Source organism: Thermobia domestica, chromosome 7 (genome assembly GCF_964235325.1).
Source record: "Thermobia domestica chromosome 7, izTheDome1.hap1.1, whole genome shotgun sequence".
Taxonomy (NCBI): domain Eukaryota; kingdom Metazoa; phylum Arthropoda; class Insecta; order Zygentoma; family Lepismatidae; genus Thermobia; species Thermobia domestica.
This window is the reverse complement of record NC_137460.1, coordinates 125881479-125901517: the sequence shown is the minus strand read 5'-3', so window position 1 is coordinate 125901517 and position 20039 is coordinate 125881479. Positions and strand designations below refer to the sequence as shown.

The window sequence follows — 20039 nt, the reverse complement described above, 5'->3', positions numbered from 1 at the left end:
AACACTCATTGGGCAGCTTCAGTCGTGTCTGGAACTTCTGAATGTTCAAGTGGAAATTGAGTGGAGTTCTGAGTGTTCAAGTAGTTAATTACTTGTGTATTATGTAAATTGAAAACACTGCTGAGTCCCAAAATGGAATCTGGAAGTCAGATATTTACTCCCCCCCCCCGTCGCCGATTCGTATATGTCCCGTTTTTACATGTAAAAATTATGGTCACCTTGAACAAAAACCGAAAATGTCATGAAATTTGAACAGTACAGTGTATACACATATATGCTAAATACTTATGCTAAATACTATAATCGTAGGACGTTAAACTGGAAAGTAGCTTTCGAACAAATTGAACAATTTAAAACAGTTTTCAGTACTATAAAGAGAGCAAGGATGTTATAAAATAGAGGATCTGGCCCATACAACAAAATTGTGAAACCATACGTCACAGCTTCGCCATAACTACTCTGCCCACTCTGTGCCACTAAGATCGCAATGTTTCGAGCCAACAATCATGGTGGAAACGAGAGTAGCCAATCAGACGGCTCAGATGATGTTCGGTTGTTTTTTGGCTTCATTGAGTTCATATGATAAAGATACGTATGAGCAAATCCTCTATTTTATAACATCCTTGGTTGTGACGCTGAATCGATCCCCTCCCCCCCTCCAAAAAAAAAACTGCTGGTTTTCTTGCTAGAAAATACTGGACCAGACATAGAAGTTAGTTTCAGCTGGGAAAAATCCAACGTATCTCGCTGGTTTCCAGCACATGTTCCTGGTAAGCAGGAAAATTATTTCCACTAAAATATACTGTCATCTCGTAACTTTTCCTGGATACTACAAACTATATGTTTAAAATCAATATTTGCTAAACGTATCAATTGGCTTCAGCAGATATTCATTCTATACTTATACTGGTAGTATAGATATCAGTTGTATATAATTAAATAAAAGGAAATGGAATGACATATTTGAAAAATAATTATCATCAAAGTTACATAGTTTATGAATGTCCATTTTCTTAAAAAAAAAAGAAGAAGAAGAAGAAGAAGAAGAAGATGGGCACGAGTCGAGCTAAAACTCGATTCGACTCGAAACGAATTCGAGTCGAGTCAAAGGTAATTTTCTCGAGTCGAGTTCCGAGTCGAGTCACTGTTTTGAGGTCGAGTTTCGAGTCGAGTAGAGTTTGAAAAATGGCTCGCTCGTTTAGCTCGTTTTAGCTCGTTTTGAAATCATTGCTTGATTAGACTGGAAAGCAAAAGCTATGAGAATGTAAGCAGTAATGTGGAATATTTTTAGTGTTGCTCACGAGGTGAGACACTGCTCGCATCTCTCCTCGTCTCGATTAACAAGACGACAATGGATTTTTATAACGAGACAGCCTCAAATGTCGTGAGCATTAACATAAATATATACCGTAGTTCCCACCACCAAGGCTGAGACCTGCACGGTGAAAATTTTGAGCTGAAGCAGAAACCCAATTCGTGTAGGGATGTTAACCGGCTTAGCTCGGTTCAACTGAGCGAACAGCTCGAGCCGGCTTGGTTGAGATGAGACACCGACTCAGCTCAGGTGAGCCATCAGCTTGGTTTGTTTCGGCTCGTGTCGGTTTGGCTGAGTGAGCTGTTCGGTCGCCTCGATAATGAATGAGCTGTGAGCCGAACCGCTCGAGCAGTTGAGAACCCTAAACCTGGACCAAGCAGTTTTGAGCATGTGTGGCCGGCGCCCTCTAACTTTTAACAATTTTTGGTTCGAGCCCGGAGACTTACTCCTCCGGAAAGCAAACCCAGAACCCCGTGAACGATGTCCTTGCCTCCTAGACTTCACGACTTCCGAGTGAACTAGTTTTTTAGTATTCAGATACAAACCACATATCTTTCATGTTTATACACGGTATTGTTGTTATAATAATAATAATAATAATAATAATAATAATAATAATAATAATAATAATAATAATAATAATAATAATAATAATAATAATAATAATGTTATAGTAGTAGTAGTATCATTGATAATAATTATATTGTCTATATAAGATTCTTGAAGAAAGTGCTTGAAACTACACACAGCATTTGGCTCGATTTGGCTCGTTTTGGCTCGACTCGACTCGAAACTCGAGTCAAATTCGAGTCGAGTTGGATGAAATTTTTCGAACCGAACTCAAAGATGTCTGTTTCGCGTCGAGTCGAGTTTCAATGAAAACTCGTTCGAACTCGCTCGTGCCCATCCCTCCCCCCCCCTCAAAAAAAAGTTTTGAAGAGATATTTTTGCTGATTTTCCGTTTTCCAAGAATTTTTTTTGACTAACGATGACTTTTCTGTTTTCCGATTTTCCAGAAAATTTTCCGTTTTCCAAATTTTCGGAAATTTTTCGTATTCAGATTAACTGAGAAATTCTATTTCCCGAAAATTTACGTTTTTCCCATTTTGCTTTTTCCTATTTTTCGAGAAAAATACGGTTTATTTCCCTTTTCGGGAAAAACTCCGAATTTTAATTTTTTTAATAAACGATGGCCATCCCTTCCGTTTTCCGGAAAATAGTTTTCCTGTTTCCGGGAAATTTTCTGTTTTCCGTAAAATTCTCCGTCTTCCGGGCCTGCAGTGGCTCAGTGGTACAGCGTTTACCACTAGTGCATGGGGTCCCAGATTCAAACCCTGCTCCCACCAAGTGAATTCTGTGACAAACGCCGTGTGTGGGGTTTTCCTTGGGGTTCTCCCATTTTCTCCCACATTCTTCGTTCCACCATTTCATTCATTGCTCATCATACCGTCTCCTTTAGCTTAGCCGGAATAACGTGGGACGTAAAGCTTAAAAATTTCATTTCATTTCATTTTTATGTCTTCCGTTTTCCCAAAAAAATTTCGTCTACCGTTTTCCTATTTTTTTTTTTTTCCTTTTCCGTAGCGTACAAGAAAATCCAGCATAGCTTCTGATTTGTAACATGTGTTGCTGGTAAGGTGGAAAATATGCTAGTTTACCTGTTATTTTCTTGAAACTATAAATATATACATGGAATCAGTATTTGGTAAACAAATTGATTGACTTTAGCAAATATTCGTCCTATACTTACACAGGTAAGAATTTTGGTATACTATAATTAAAAGGAAACAAAATTATATATTTGAAAAATTATTTTTCATCAAAGCTATAATAGTTTTTAAGCGTATGAAAGTTTGAAACTACTTTACATACACTATGAAACATGTTATAATGCACAGGATGGGCACCAGCATATAAATTCAACAAAGGATACTAGAATTTCTTGCTAATGTCAGTACAAATTAAGCAAAATCTTAGAATTCTTTGCTGGAACCAGCTAGATATAAAGGAAATAATGGTGGTTAATCCAGCAACACATGGTGGAAGTAGTCCCAATTACCAGGAAAAATGCTAAACTTTTGAGTGCTGATCCAGGAAGAAATCATTACTGGATTTGCTGGAATTATTTTGCTGGAGAAACTGCAGTTCATGATGGTCCAGCAATACTTTTACAGCAAAATTTGAAAAAAAAATGAAATGAAATATTTTTTAAGTTTTATGTCCCACGATTATGCCGGTAAGGCTAAAGGAGACAGTGATAATGAAAGATAAGTGAAAATGGTGGAATGAAGAAAGTGGGAGGAAAGAGAGAACCCCGAGAAAACCCACGAGTACGGTGTTTGTCCACCACAAAGTCCACAAGGCGCGAGCTGGGATCGAACCAGGGACCCCAAGCAGTGGCAGCGATTGGACGTTAAAAGTGAGGGGGCAAGATATGATGTGAATATGTGTATATCAATGTTACTGTTCCTGGTTGTTTCTAACGCTTTGTTTGACGAAAGGTTGTATAACTAATAGGATACTATCTTTTTCAGTTAGAATACCGTATATCGTGTCTCATATTTAATTACGAGGTACTATCCCTTGATTCCTTGCTTATGAACATCTTAAAATTCTGTCAGGAAAATTGTATGATCAAATTGTTTAATAAATTTTTAAAACAAATAAATAGAAAGGATATTATTAATCATCTAATGAATAATGAGGCTTGTTTTGTAGAAGTTATATTGAAACTGGGGATGACAACTAACATTTTAATTCCACACTTGCCATTAAATGTATGTTATTACTCTTAGAAAATGAAAAAAAAATAATAATACAAGCAATGCTACGACGCAATTGTAATATTAATTCCTTTGAATTGCAATTAAATCGCAATTTCTGTAGCAGTCTTAACTCCACGGGAAGAAAAATAACCAATACACACTTACGCAACGACAAATATTATATTTTACCATTTTTTTCTATGAACCAGTTATATATGCAAAAACTTTACATTTCCAAGTGAAACTATATACATTAATCTTTTAAATTATGGCTTTTTGAAGGTAAATAATTGAATTTCAGTCAATCAGCTACAGCATAATCCCTATCTATCCTAGCATCATGGTTAGTACGTCATTTTCTTCAGAATAGAACAACTTTCAAACGGTTTCATTTACGTTTTCCTATCGTGTCCCTAAGAAGGGGAAATTTTGAGGGAAATCTGGATCTTTTCAAACTTTGATCCCCTCTGGACCCCCTTTGTTAACGCACAGATCTCAAAATCAACTGAAAAATACGAAGGGGTGTACTAAATATGTATAAAAAATTTCAAGCTTCTATCTTGAAAACTAAGTGCGGATGTAATATAAAATTTTCCTGAAACATCCCTATTTATCCTATGATCATTGTTCGTATATCATTCTTTTTAGAACAGAACAGCCTTTCAAACGGTACCATTCACATGCCTCCATCATGTATCTGAGGAGGGAAAATCGCGAAAAAAGGGATCCTTGTTAAAAAATATCTTTTTTTTACCTTTTTGCCCATCTTACTCCCCCCCCCCCTCTGTTTTATCGCAAAATCTAAAAAGAATCTGGAAAATATTAAGGGGTGCACTGAATGTGTGTGCAAAATTTCGATCTTCTAGGTACAAAATTAAGCCCTGCAAAAAGTAATAAAAAAGTCATAACAAAAAATGTTATTTTTAGTTATGACGTCATCACACTCTACGTCTCGACGCAGAAAGGCGTAAAAGCATATGTAACGTGTTCTACAATGCCTCCAGGTTTGAGAAAAAAGAAGTAAAAAGCTTGGTACTTTTTTAAATCCAATAATGAAGATTCTAGCCTATCACCGAAAAATAGATAATATAATTTAAAAGATTTAAGTGGTCACTTCAAAAAAGTGGAGGGCAACTGCTCCCTCTTGCCCCCCCTAATCGCCGCCCATGACCCCAAGTACCGGATGTGAACGCTCTTTTTTTCCACTGAGCCACCGCGCCCCCCTCCAGCAAAATTTGATTCTGGGTAATTTTGAACCACTTTCAGTTTGAATAGAGTTTTAACGGAGAAGATGGAACCTGTTCCTGGGACGCTGAATCGATTCCACGAAAGCCACTTCTCGAAATCTCTTACCATTTTCCCTCTGATACCGGTACCTGTCGATAAATGGACGGACTGACAAAGTCGTTCTATAGGACTCCCAACACTTAGGCTTAGCATAATTTGGAAGTCTAACGACACTTATGCATAGTCTAATTTGTAAATCTAACATGTAAAACGAAGATTAAAATAGATCACTGGTGGAAGAAGCACAGAAATTTTGTTATATAGGGAATAAAATACGTTACAAGCTATAATGGAAAATTCAGTATAAGCTCAGACGAAGACAGCAGCGTAGCTTTAAAATATCGGGTCCTCCCGCAGGATTATTTTTGGGCCCTTCCCATGCCCATTCACTTCCCACTGTAGCTTATAGTTTTTGGTGTTTTCTTCGTGGTGGGCCTTTAAACTCTGCGGACCTCCCGTCCCCCGCACTCGAGGCCCTGCGGCCCCTCAGTTACGCCACTGGACGAAGAAGATGTTCGAAGAAACAGAGTTGCTAATCGAAAACATCTACACAGAACTGAAAGAAAGGCTGATGAAAGTATATGAAGTGTGACGTTGTCTGGATGTGAGGCACGAACTCTAGGAGAAGAGGAGAAACAAAAATGAAAGCTTTCAAAATGTGAGTGACGTCGTAAGGATGCGACGCATGAATTTTAGGAGGAGAGGAAAACGAAAATGGAAGCCTTCAAAATGTGAGTGGCGTTGTGTGGATGTGAGGCATGAACTCTAGAAGAAGAAAACAAACGGAAATTGAAGCCTTCAAAATCTGAGTGACGTTATGTGGGTTTGAGGCATGAACTCTAGAAGAAGAAGAAAAACGAAAATATAAGGATTCGAAATGTGAGTGACATTGTGAGGATGTGAATCATGAACTCTAGGAGAAGAAAAACAAAAATGGAAGCCTTCAAAATGTGAGTGACGTTGTGTGCATGTGAGGCATGAACTCTAGGAGAAGAGGAAATGCGAAAATGGAAGCCTTCAAAATGTGAGTGGCGTTGTGTGGATGTAAGACATGAACTCTAGGAGAAGAGGAAAAGCGAAAATGGAAACCCTCAAAATGTGACTAACGTTTTGTGGATGTGAGGCATGAACTCTAGAAGAAGAGGAAAAACGAAAATACCTAGAGGAAGGCAGTGATTGAAATATACCGACCATATAATACAAAATCTAGGGAAGAAAAAGTGCAGAGAAATGGAAAGTTCGGCTCAGGATAGGGAAGATTGGAAAAATCGAAAAAGAGTCTAACTTTAAAATAACACGTTATAAAGAAATAGAACTTAACAGAAAAAGATTTTACCTGTTTATAGAAGACGTATTCTTTGTGGTTTCTTAGCTGCGTATTTGTCGATAATTCTAGAAGTAAAATCTGAAGATGGGTCATCAGGGCAGGGCCTTCGATGGAAATACGCGTACATTGATATATATATAATTTGATTCCTTAACTTATTTAACACCGTGTTCATCGATCTCAAACTTCTTTCAACCGTGACTGTGGAGATAGTGACACATAACACTAATTCAAACAGTGATTTCAAGTTTTATATCCTACCGATGCATTAAATAATGTTATTGTAATCCTAAAGTCACTTGGCATGTTCTTTAAGTAAAATATGCAGAGATGTAATCCGCTTTAATCGCCTCTACCTCTACGTTCAAATCATGACCACATAATAAATAACAAAGGCTTACAATTCGATCTTCCGTTGAATTGCAAAATTCACTCGCACTTTCAAACATAGCATATCCGCTTATAAGACCCATAGCTGTATCATTATCTTTTGTTCATCTCATCTATCATGGAATCAACAAATGCTCCTCCATGGCGGAGTGTTCCTTTAATGGACTCATCACAAACGAAAGGTCAGCCAGCGGTGTTTTTGATACTTTGCACACTTTTAGAAACAGGATCTTTCAAAATGAGCTGCGCATTGTGAAGTGTACTCTGATGAAAAAGTGTATAAATATCTTTAGCAGTGTGTAATACTCTCTTAATTTTAATGTGTTTATTTCTTTGACATGATACAGCTAAAGAGAGAATGTGCATTCGACAGTGTACAAACGGAATATCTCTGCCTATTGACTGAAACAATCTACGTTTGACTCCTGCAACACATCTGCTAAAATTTGCAGCACCATCAAAGCCTAACGCAACTACGTTTGATAGAGACACGATCGTTTTATTGAGTTCCTGGATTATTACATTTGTGATTGTGTCAGCTTTGGTATCATTTACGTTTACGATACATAGAAATTTTTCTACTGGTAAACTAGTGTCCGAATCAACGTAACGCACACAAATCGAAAGTTCTGACTCATCTTTAATATTGGTTGATTCATCAGCAAGAAACGTAAACTTTTTTCCTGAATGTATTTGTGTTGTCTTTTCATCTACATTTTCGCTAATACAGTCAAGAAACTCGTTTGCAGTTGTCTTCCTCACGTATGTCGAACGCTCGCTTTGTGATTCAACCCACTTGTCTAAGCTAGTATTGCATTTCCTCACAACTCTTGAAATTAGCGTCTTATATTTTGTGGTGTGTGGAATTGAATTTCTTCCTTCGCTAAGAAATAAAGTCCCCGAATCATTATCGAAACACATTCACAGTTTTTCAGCTTTTCACTTTCACTCTGATTTAAAACTCATTGATGAACATGATTTATCTTACCTTGCTTTGCCAAATCTTCCGATTCTACACTACGTAAATATGACGAAGAGCGTTAATATCTTAGAGTTTCTCATTTTTGCCCAACGCTTTCTTATAATTAATGAATGCCTGCGTAATAAAAACTCCCCCAGAGCTAAGAATTATGGGTGTGTCATCTTTAGCATACCGCTCACATAATTTGCGAAATGCTCCAACACGCTGATGATTTTCATACAACCAACGATACGTTTGCTCGCAGCTCTTGTTATGTCCACGTTTTTCTTTCAATGAGTAGACACACTTGCATTTATTACCTGCATACAGGGCCGTGGCGTGGGGGGGGGGGAAGCGAGCGGAGCGACGGCCACGGGCGCCGAAGTAAGGGGGGCGAAAATCGGGAGAAAAAAGGAAAAAAGACAGGAAAAATTACTTGGAATATATGTATGGGGGCGCCGTCGTATACTCTCGCCCCGGGCGCTGATTTTCCATGGCACGTCACTGCCTGCATACACGAACTGCTGCCAGGTTCGGGCGAACTGTTTGGACATCTTGAAAGAACTCTTCTGTTATTGCTTTATTAGCACTGATTCTGATTTGTTTCTTTAAATATATACATATGGTGATCAGAAAAATGGAAACACCTGAACGAAATTGCAACTTACCAGATTAATATGGTGTCGGGCCACCTTTCGCCTTCAGAACAGCCTTGATGCGACGTGGGATGGAAGCATAGAGGTCGTAAATGGTAGCAAGTGGAATTTTACACCATTCCTCGTGCAGGGCATCGGCCAGTTCTGTGAGAGAGGATGGAGGTGGAAATCGTCACCGGAGTCGTGTGTCCAAGACGGACCACAGATGTTCAATTATGTTGAGATCTGGGGATTGGGCGGGCCAGGGGAGATGTTGAACTTCACCCCGATGTTCCTCAAACTCGCTGCAACAATGTCAGCTGTGTGAATGGGTGCATTATCATCCTGGAAGATGACGTCATTGTCCAGGAACTACATCCGGACCATAGGATGCAAGTGGTCTCCTAAAATTGCGATATAATCATTGGCAATGATTCGTCCGCTAAGTGTGACCACAGGACCCAATGAAAACCATGATATTGCGGTCCACAGCATCACCGAGCCGCCGCCATGTTTCACAGTTGGGCGGAGACACTGCAGATCATAAGCTTCTTTGGGGGTTCTCCACACATAAACACGGCCCGTGGTTGGGACTAGGGTGAAGGATGACTCATCCGACCATATCACACGTTTCCAGTCCTCAACGGTCCAAGTTGCATGGTCGCGGCACCATTTGCAGCGTGCGAAAGCGTTATGGTCCCTGATGAGCGGTTTGGCCCGTGAAACACGACCCCGTAAGTTCATGTCATGTAATTCGCGGCGGACTGTGATTGTCGAAACAAGGTGGGGGAGGTGCTAATTGAGTTCATCCGTCACTTGCTTCGCAGTGGCACGACGATTCTGCGTGACAATGCGCTTTAATACCCGGCGTGACCTGTCACTCATGATTTTCTTCCGCCCACTGTTCCGCTTCCCCGATGTGGTTTCCCCGTGTGTTGTGTAGGCTGTCATCACCTTCGACACTGCCCCACGCTACACACCTAACACAGTAGCCACTGCCGTCACACTCACTCCACATAACCGCACACCAACAATTTGCCCTCTTTGAAAATCTGAGAGGTCTCCCATTTTACACTACCTCCGTCTCCTCCGTCTGCTGTAGCCACTGGACACTGATGTTCCACTGCGCCTGACGTAGTATTTAGACCGACCTAACACACCACCACCAGCGGTCCGGCGCTGCGGGAGCCATGACACCACTGCCAACCCACACATCTGACGTCTTGCCAACTACAGGTGTTTCCATTTTTCTGATCACCATCTGTGTATATATATATATATATTTCTCTGCGACGTCACCATCCATGCTTACGTGCAAAAAACCCGCCAAAATCAGTTTGCAATTTTCTTCCCAATTGTGTCTGTTCCTCAACCAAATACCAATACCGCAACAAAAGAGAAACAACTCACACACCACACACTATGTAATGATAAAAATTCTCAACACATTTGCTAAATGCTATTTAAATGACACTAACTAAAAGGCACATCACACCACACTCGTTTGAGAACAGAGTTAAACACTTTCGACTTATTCGATATCACCGAATCGATAGTCTTCGATGCACATGGAGACCGACAGTGTTGCCAGACACTCATATCTGCAAAAACCGTGTTTTGAGTTAGCAAATGCAGCATACCCATTGATTTAAAAACGTCGAAATTTCCTTTCATCAACTATTGTGAAAGTTTCCTTTTTGAAAATAAACAGAAAAAAGCAAATGTTTCAATAAAAAGGAACAATATGCAGTGAATTGAGAGGATGGGAAAGGAAAGAGTTGAAGCGGTAATTGAGGAAAAGGCAGGGGCGGCTTTAGGATTTTAATTTTGGGTAGGCACGCTCCCTCGCTTATGGATACATATACACATTTGATTGATTAATGACAATAGGAAATTACTTTTACAGTAATGGTTCATGCTATTTGTTAAATAATTATCTACCGTTAATATAAATATTTACTCTTTATTGTATCTTTCAGCGTTTATATATTTTTCAAAATTTTTGGGTAGGTACGTGCCTACTCGGCCTACCCGCTAAAGTCAACAATGGGAAAAGGGAATAAGATGTTTTGGCACTTTTTCTATGTGTGTGTGTGTGTGTGTGTGTGTGTGTGAGAGAGAGAGAGAGAGAGAGAGAGAGGAAGAGATAGAAGAAAGAGGGGGTGATCCCAAGTGGTTGGATATGTCACTGCGTATTAAACCAATATTTGCTGCATTTGGCTAACCCGCTCTGTTCTAGATTGCAATAGAGCAGCAGGAATCTATCGCAACAAAACTTGCGACTTGTTATTGTCTGGTCGGCTGCAATAACCTACATATTGCCTTCTTTTCTCTAACTAACATTGGGAAGCGTTTGTGTGTGTCTGTATCTAATTTCTAAGCTTTTATTTAAGTTCAGCTTTATAAGAGAACGCGGTTTGTTAATTAGAACAATTAAGTTTGGCGAAAGAAGAAACTAATTTTCTTTAAGGAAACAAAAATCTTTGCTTTTAAGACACTTTTATTTCCGAAACAATTAAACAGATAAAAGGAAATATTTCAATTGATGTGTACAGTTATTCTAGGATAGAGATTCAGATGTCACACTGATTTCAACCCGAATTCAACACTGATTTCAGGTCTTGGTGAACCAGAACGGGTGAACTTCAGATTCTATAATAATTTTCTCTATCCTTTAAGAAGACAACTTACTTCCAAGTTTCGTGTGGATCCTTCTATCAATTCTTTCTTTGCAGTTTATAAGTATGAAAATTTCTTCATCTTATTTTTTTTTTTTTTTTAGTTTGTGTTCCCTGTGAATTGTTCATGTACTGTAAACAAAGAGTGATAATTTGAGGATACTGCCCCGTAAACGTGGCTCTACTCCTTAATTAAGTTCTTTCTGCAGTAACACGAGCAGAGGGTTTTTTTTTTTGTTTGTTTGTTTGTTTGTTTGTTTTAGACTTTCAAAGTACTATACATAAGCATCGAAAGTCTTACAGTACCTCTAAGTCCGTCCATTGTCATGACAGGTATCGAACCAGAAAATACTAATAGATAGCGAGAAGTGGTTCTTTGATATGAATCCAGTGTCCCGAGAATACGTTCCATCACCTCTCTTAACCGTTTATTCTAACTGGAAATGGTAGAAATCTAATACTTCCGATTTCAATATTAATCAATATAAAGTGAAAATGGTAATAGATAGCGAGAGACAGATTTTTAGTATGCACTCAGAGTCCTAAGAATAGGTTCTTTCTACGCTGTTATCTCTCCCATTAAAACAGGAAGCGGTAGAAATTTACTATCACTTCCAGTTTCAATATTGATTTTCATAGAGAGAAAACGATAAGAAATAATGGGAAATGCTTTCAGATATAGATTCAGCATCTAAGAATAGGTTCAAGGTTCTCTTTTTACAGCTTATTCAAACCGGAAGTGACAAAAATTTTCGTTTTCAGTTTTCACATTTATCACCATAGAGCAAAAGCTATAATAAATAGCGAGGTGGGGTTTCTTAGTATGGGTTCAGCGTCCTAAGAATAGGTTCCATCAGCGCTTTAATCTCTCTACTAAAAGCAAAATGAGTAAAAAGCTACGCCTCTTTATGGTTTCAGTGGAAAAACTCCATAGTTTGAAAGTCTATTGTAGTTTCTCGATGAGAAACGAAAACAGCTTTTCGTTTTCTTTTTCTTTTCTTTTTCCTGATACGAAAAGTTACATTTTGCTTATGATTAATATTGTCTAAAACTAACAATTCATTTCTCAGATTGGACAGATGGAATAATTTTATAATATCTTTATAGATAGTGGCCTACTGTTTGAAAAATAGATTTGATTCCCCTTTCTACCAAAAATACACTTCTTTAGAGGGTTTAATTGAAGTTTTAGCCTTCCCTGCCTTCTCTGTAGCTAGGGGAAAAGTATATGGAGACTTGATAGAATGATTAGATGGGAAAGGTAAACCCAACCTCAACTATGACTAGTGACTTACATTTGAACTCTTTCGCTAAATTCTTCATCAGATGTGGAGTGGAAGATGGAAGAAGGAAAGAAAGTTTTGGTTTGATTTTGAGCTTAGCGTTTCTCTCAGCAGTGAGGCTGTATGAGACGTGGACCCACGGCTTAACGTGAGATACAAATCACATGAGCTCTTTCCAAGTGTTGAATCCGGATCTCCCACACCAAAAGACAAGAAAGAAACATTGCTGGAGAGCAAGAGGTGGTGAAAAAAAAAAGAGAGAAAACTTAATGAAGAGTAAGAGGTAGGGAGAAAAGAAAGAAATATTACAGAACAGAAAAGAAGTTATGAAGCGTCCAGTCTGGAGCCATTTGGGATTCTAGTTGTAATATCGCTCCCACATACATACATTTTATATATTGACAACTGTTTATTGCATTTGATACGTGAATCAGAATTTCTTGGTCAAACAAGTAGCAAATAGGATTGCTTTTCCTAAATAATATTATACCATGTTAAAGGAAATGCTTTGATTTGTAAAGCTGCGAAAAACTTTAGCTTGATTTTTGAGAAGGAGTAGATGGAAAATACATCTATGAAAAGGGTTCGCATTCTAGTAAGTCTTTCTTAAGTCAGCACTTACCTTAAAATATTGAGATCTGATTAAATGAAACTTACCTCTTCATGCGTGGTCAGGGTTCCCTTGGCTCGAAGAACCTTCATACAAAACTTCGAGGGCTTGTGAGGTTAGAAAATCCGCCAGTTTCATATTCAGAGAAGTTATAATAAATTACAGTAGTGGTTCGTAGTCTGTACAAGCACCGGTTGCAATGTTGCAATATCAAAGGTATGTACGTATGCGCAAGTGTTCCTCTCCCCCAGCATTCTTGAGTCTTATCCAAAACATATTCAGAAAATGAGGAAAGTCTTTTAAGCTATATTTGTATATTATTTCTCTAATAAATTATTTCTCTAATATTGATATAATATATAAGCTATTTCCTTTTTTCCAACAACCACTATCAATGTACGTTTATACACTATTTATATACAAAACTTCTACACTCATGTTATTGAACAAGAGATAAATCGAATATATACATGTGCTGTAAGCCATGAATGATGGCGTTAACCCGAAAAGAAGAAGAAAAAAAGAAGAAAATTGCATGCACGCAGTTAAACAAAATTATTTAATTATATAAACTATGCATTATTTTAAAATGGAAGGTATAGTACCGCCAAGATATAGTACCTGTATCAGATAAAATGTTCAGTACACTAACATGAAAACGGTTGGGGATAAGTGAACAGAATAAAAGTCTATGGAAAATCACAGATGATATTTATCATTCCACAGCTCGAGAATCAACTGAAATACGAAGCAAAAGTTTTAATAATACATTTATGGAACTTTGCAAACATTTTGCCCAACCTCCTTCATCCCTGAGAATTTAATGCAATACGTGCAAGATGTTTGGGAAGCATCTGCATCAATATGTACCGTTTCGTTACTAAAAATCACAACTGAAATTACCCCTGAAAGTTATTCGGAATGTAACTGTGCACCACATCTCAATGAACCTCATATTCTATCTCCTAAATTTCCCTCGCAGGTGGTATTGGGTAGGTTGAAAGCGGGCATGCATTTTGTTCCGCACGTAATAACTAAGATTGTCCTAATCTTTCTTTTCCACTAGGGGAATGTCGGGATGTTACTTTCTGTTCTGTCACGGCCTTTGAGTTTCCACATCTTTGCCCACTAATCCGTGATCTGTGCATTAGACAACTGTACGTCATAAAATAAAGTCATGTCACGTCAATATTCATTCAATCTTCGTGAGTCCCTTCGTGAGGAGAGGGGACTCACGAAGAAAAAACACACCGGATCCGGACGTGAGAGGTGATGAAACTTACAAAGAAAAAGCCTTGGACACGATATGCAAGAAGACACAGAAAGAAAAGAATCAAACCAATGTCGTGCAGACGACGATTGAGCAAAACCAATGTTTGTACACATTGTTCTAAAAACTGCATTGTTCGACAATTTTATTTCGAATTTCAGTTGATTCTTTTTTTTTTTTTTTTTGCATCAAATAATTGCCTGTAATAAAAATTAAAGGTACCATTCAACACGAATTTTAACTACTTTTTCTTATTACTGAGACATCTATCTCGTATAAAAACACATTTCAGATAATTTTATTGTGTAAATTCAATTTGCAAAACCTAAGGTTCTCATTTGAAATTTCACCGTTTCTTCCCGCTCCACCCACTTACGTGGGGAGGTTGCAGCTACAATATAATAGGAATTAAATTTGCCTCTTTGCATTATGGCACTTTTACTCTAATCATCTTTTCCTCTGTTGCAACATTCTCGTGCCGTGGAACAATAAATATTCTCTGTGATTTCCTATTCGAATTTTTGTTCTGATCAGTGGCTTATATGAATAATCTCTTGCCACAGGGCTCTGTAGTTTTTAAAGATCTATCGAATGAGGTATCACTCGGCCCATGTTTCCATTTAAAATTTTGAAGTTAGACTCAGGGCGCTCATGAAGGGTAGCCCTGGGGGTATCGCGACAATACCATTCAATGTGTCCCATGGCATTTCCTATTTGAGTTTTTGTTCGGTTATTTATTTCAATCGTTTTCATATTATTGGTACCAGACGTTTTAGCTAATACGCCACCATGTCTTGGCGGCCATTTTGAATACGGTGACCGATATGAAAAATATTTTGCCACAACGCTTTTTAGTTTCTAAAGATCTATCGAACAAGATAGCACTTGTCCCATGTTTCCATTGACAATTTTAAAGTTGGACCCTGGGCTCCCGTGAAAGTCACCGCGACATCATTCGACGTGCCCATGCCATTTCCCTGTTTCAATTTTTGTTCTGTTAATTTATCTCCAACCATTTTCATATTAGTGGTACTGGACGTTTTATCTGATACAGACATCGTGTTTTGGAGGCCATTTTGAATACGGCAACCGATATGAAAATATTTTGCCACAACTCTGTTTAGAAGATCTATCGGACGACGTATCACTCGTCACATGTTTGTATTTAAAATTTTAAAGTTGGGCCCTGGGCTCCCACGAAGGGAGGCCCTGGGAGACACCGCGACAACACCATTCGATGTGCCCCATGGCATTTTCTATTGAAGTTTTGTTTGGTTCATTTGTGTTTAACCGTTTTCGAGATATTTCCGTAGAAAGAATAAAATGGGCCACCCTATATATATATATATATATATATATATATATAGAGAGAGAGAGAGAGAGAGAGAGAGAGAGAGAGAGAGAGAGAGATACATTACGAGTTTCTTACTACTTTCGGAAGGCGTTCCCGCCAAGTGAACTATGTGGTGGACAAACACCGTGTGCGTGGGTTTTCTCGGGGTTCTCCCGTTTCCTCCCACTTTCTTCATTCCACCATTTCGTTCATTTCTCATAATCACCGTCTCCTTTAGCCTAACCGGCATAACCGTGGGACGTAAAAATCAAAGATTACTTTCGGAAGGCAGGGGTTCCAAAGGCGAAGCTGTAGAATGGTAAATTTGTGGGGAGGAAGATACGTTTGGGGAAGAGAACGTAGATTTGGGGGACAAAATGTTGAATTTTGGGGAAAATAGTTTGATGGGTTGCGTTCTAGCCCAGGGGGATTTTCACCCCTGTCTGGAGGTGATTCTATTTACAAAATAAATAAATAAATAAATAAAAACTATACGATTTCAACACTGATCACCATAAAAATAAAATGGGTAATAGATAGCGAAAAGCTAACTTCCGACTTGTATTTACTGTTACAAGAATAGGTTTTGTGTCTGCCATTATCTTTCTACAAAAAAATCTAAAAGTGTACACATCTGCCACAACCCCTGTTTCAATTCTGACTTCTTTAAAGTAAGGACGATAATAGCTAACGGGAAGTAGTTTCTTCATACGGATTGAAAGACTGAGAAATAGACCTATTTCCGATCTTATACCTTTACTAACTGAAGTGCCTGTTCTTTGCATGTAAAGAACAGATTTATGGAAAACGTTTGAGCCCCTTTCCCTTTTAGAATACGCATTGAAGCATGAATTTGGTCTTAAGGCACTATTCATCTCAACGAACACGAAAGCTATTGATTGAACACTAATATCGGTCGCTTGCGATTATTTTTACGTCATTGCTTCTTAGCCCCTCACTTGTTGTAAAACAAAAATGCATTAGAAACTTAAGTTACGTGATGGGGCACTCGTATACTAAAAAACATGAAAGTCACTGTAGTAGTTTAGGTGAAGTCTGCTGTCAAACATCGTTACATTATTTTTTATATATGTAGATCGCAACTGGAAGTGATAGGTCTACTGTTAACTGCTTCAAATTTGAATCTTCGCAATTTTACAATAGAAAATGAAACTCATTTATTGCGTTTTTTTTTTCGGATACTTCAAGGTCCATAGTTTGTAAACGAAGCCGATATAGATTGTACTTCAAATAGATTCTACTTTGGTTTAATTGTGTGAATACAATCACCATCCGAATGTTGTACTAGCGACTATGAAGCGTTTGTGATTCTATCTATCTGTGTTTGTGATATATATATTTAATATTTAAATAAGACACTAACAATCATCTAAACTAAAAATATCTAAAATATTAGTATCTAAACCTAAATAAAATCACTTTGTCATAGTGTATTACAAAAGTCATTGAACTGTCTGGTTATTGCCATGTTTTGTGTAGATGCAATATCCGAGAATAATGCTGTGTAAATATTAGCGATAATTTTGTATTGTTGCAACATTTTATGCAAAATAATGAGTCCGAAAAACATTATTTGAACTCTATTATCTTACCATTCTTTTTGAAAAACCTTGTAAAAGTACAGTAGAGCGTCGATTATCCGAAGTAATTGGGGAACATGGTTGTTCGGAAAACTGGTTTGTTCGGATAATCAAACTGTACATGTTTATTTGCCATGCGCGGAGCGGCACGCCTCAACTCTAAGCTGGCGCAGTTGTTGCTGTGAACAGCTTTGATACTGCCGCTACTTCTACAGCCAGTGCCAAACCGACAGAAGTGTGCTGATTGTTGAAACACAGCGACTGGCGGCTTGGCCGGTCAGCAGCGCCTTATGAAGGCCCCATTAGAAGCAATGTTCCGCCATGGGTGGCTCAGTGCGGCGACTACTGTGGGAAACTTGGTTTGGGAGTGAGGGGGATGATGGACGGTAGGGTGGGAGAGTAACAGGTGCGAGCGAGTACACAGTTCGGTTAAGCGGTCGTTCGGTTGACCGACGTTCGGATAATCGACACTCTACTGTAATTTTAAGAATTGTGGAGTAGTGTTATAGTAAAACGAATGGAAAGAAGTTGGAAGATCAGTCTATATATATCTTATCGAGTTAAACAAAATGACATTCTTTAGAGTAAATTCCAGAAAATCTGCGAAAACAAATTTTTGTAATGCTAAAAGTTATGTTATTCGTGGCTATGGGCGGCGATTAAGGGGGGCAAAGGGGGGCAGTTGCCCCCCACTTTTCTGAAATGGCCTATTAATGTATATAGTTTCAACCAGGGAAATTTGTATATTAACATTGATATACAAATATTCAGATCATGTCTTGCCCCCCCCCCCACTTTTAACGTCCAATCGCCGCCACTGTTCGTGGCTAACCAAAGTATTCTCAAAAACGCTCAATCTATTAAGGTGAACTAATATATATATATATATACCCCATCATGCCTTTCGGTACGACACTAGCAAGACAAAAGTAAACCACACTTAATAACCTAAAGCAATTACTAACATTCGAACATGAATTTTAAATATCTTTCAATTTTCAGAATTATATTTTATTTCTTCATAATTACTAAGCAAAACCATAGTACACTGAACAATTATTAGAGAATACGTTAAAGTTGTGTACACTTACAGTTCCTAAAGCAAGTTAAATATTGGACAGAGAAAAAATAAAGTGCAACTGCGCAAGACACGTAAAAAACTTTTTCTTTTTATATTAATGATTACAGATTGTGATGTTAACAAAGTTTCAGGTTGAGTCAAAATGAAATATTTGTTTATTTTCTCTTTGCAGAGTATCGGGTGTAAGTGGGAAAGTTACGGCGAATGGAGAACCAAGAGATATGCGAGTATTCCGCAGACAATCATGTTACATCATGCAAGATGATCAATTACCCCCTCTTCTCACTGTACATGAAGCAATGATTGTAGCAGCGAATCTAAAACTGGGTACTGAGCTCTCCTATTCGGATAAAAAAATCAGGGTGAGTTTTCAAAAATGATTTTGATGGAATTGTTTATTATGAAGATATCATCATTGTTGATCATTTTACATTCATTGAAGTGGTTGTTCTTCGCAAGGTAACAGTGACCAAATATTTTCAATATATATAATTCTCAGGGTTTGACCTGCAAATTAAACAATAATATACAAGATAAATATGAACAATGAAGTAATAACAAATTCAGTTCAACCTTAAAATTTAGAAAAATAAATATACACAGATACTCCTTTATTCTATACAAAAGCACCATGACCATGAAATTATACTGCTACAGAGAGAACCCAAAAGTTTGACAAGGAGAAAAGTACAACACAATTTAGACGTTCAGATCAGCAACTATCTTTCAATGTACAGTAGGCAAAAGTTGAAATTTCTTGTACATGATAGATTTCTGCTGGGTTTATTTTGAGCATTTTGACTTACCGTGCCTTTTATGTTAAGCATGGAGCATCCTTAGCAATACTTCATTCGAAATCGGCCAACATGGTAGGAGTTTACTTTCTTCCATATCTCTTCTCCATGGTTGCAATATCATGATGAAATTGTTCACCATGTTCATCATTTACTGCTTCAAAATCTTCAGGAAAGAAATTTAGGTGTAAATGAAGAAAGTAGAGCCTTAGGGATATATTGCAGCCAAGATTCTTGTAGCATGAGAACTTAAGTCACAAGTTCTTTGTAATTTGTTGCTCGGGGCCTTCTCAAGAACTGTGAACACACTCTTAAGGCTTTCTTCTCACTTTCTAGTATTTCATCGAATTGTTGGTCTCTGAATAAATGTCGAATCTATGGAGCTAAGAAGATGCCTTTGTTAACTTTGGCTTCACTTAATCGAGGGAATTTTACTCTTTAAGCACTTATAGACCATACTCTTAAGTATATATAGACCTTGTGGCTCATACTCTTAACAAGGCCCAGGACGGATCTTGAACCCTGCGAACTACGCGTTCGCAAGTGGCGCCAGATATGAAGAGGGCGGAAAACTGGAAAATACATTTTGTGTTTTAAATGTGAATATTTATTAGAGAAAATGTTATGATGAAAAATTTTCCAAAAGATTCAAATAAATATTGTACAGACTGAGATACAAATATATATATATATATATATATATATATAT

General features: G+C 37.9%; 1 protein-coding gene across 1 annotated transcript in view; it reads left to right on the top strand.

Annotated features, from left to right (window-relative positions):
* The window catches only part of LOC145690393 (ATP-binding cassette sub-family G member 4-like), a 229305-nt gene that overhangs the window by 155613 nt on the left and 53653 nt on the right, over positions 1–20039 (top strand). Inside the window, exon 3 of the mRNA XM_081765232.1 lies at positions 18709–18898. Coding sequence (XP_081621358.1) covers positions 18709–18898 — 190 coding nt within the window. The remainder of the gene's footprint in view (positions 1–18708; positions 18899–20039) is intronic.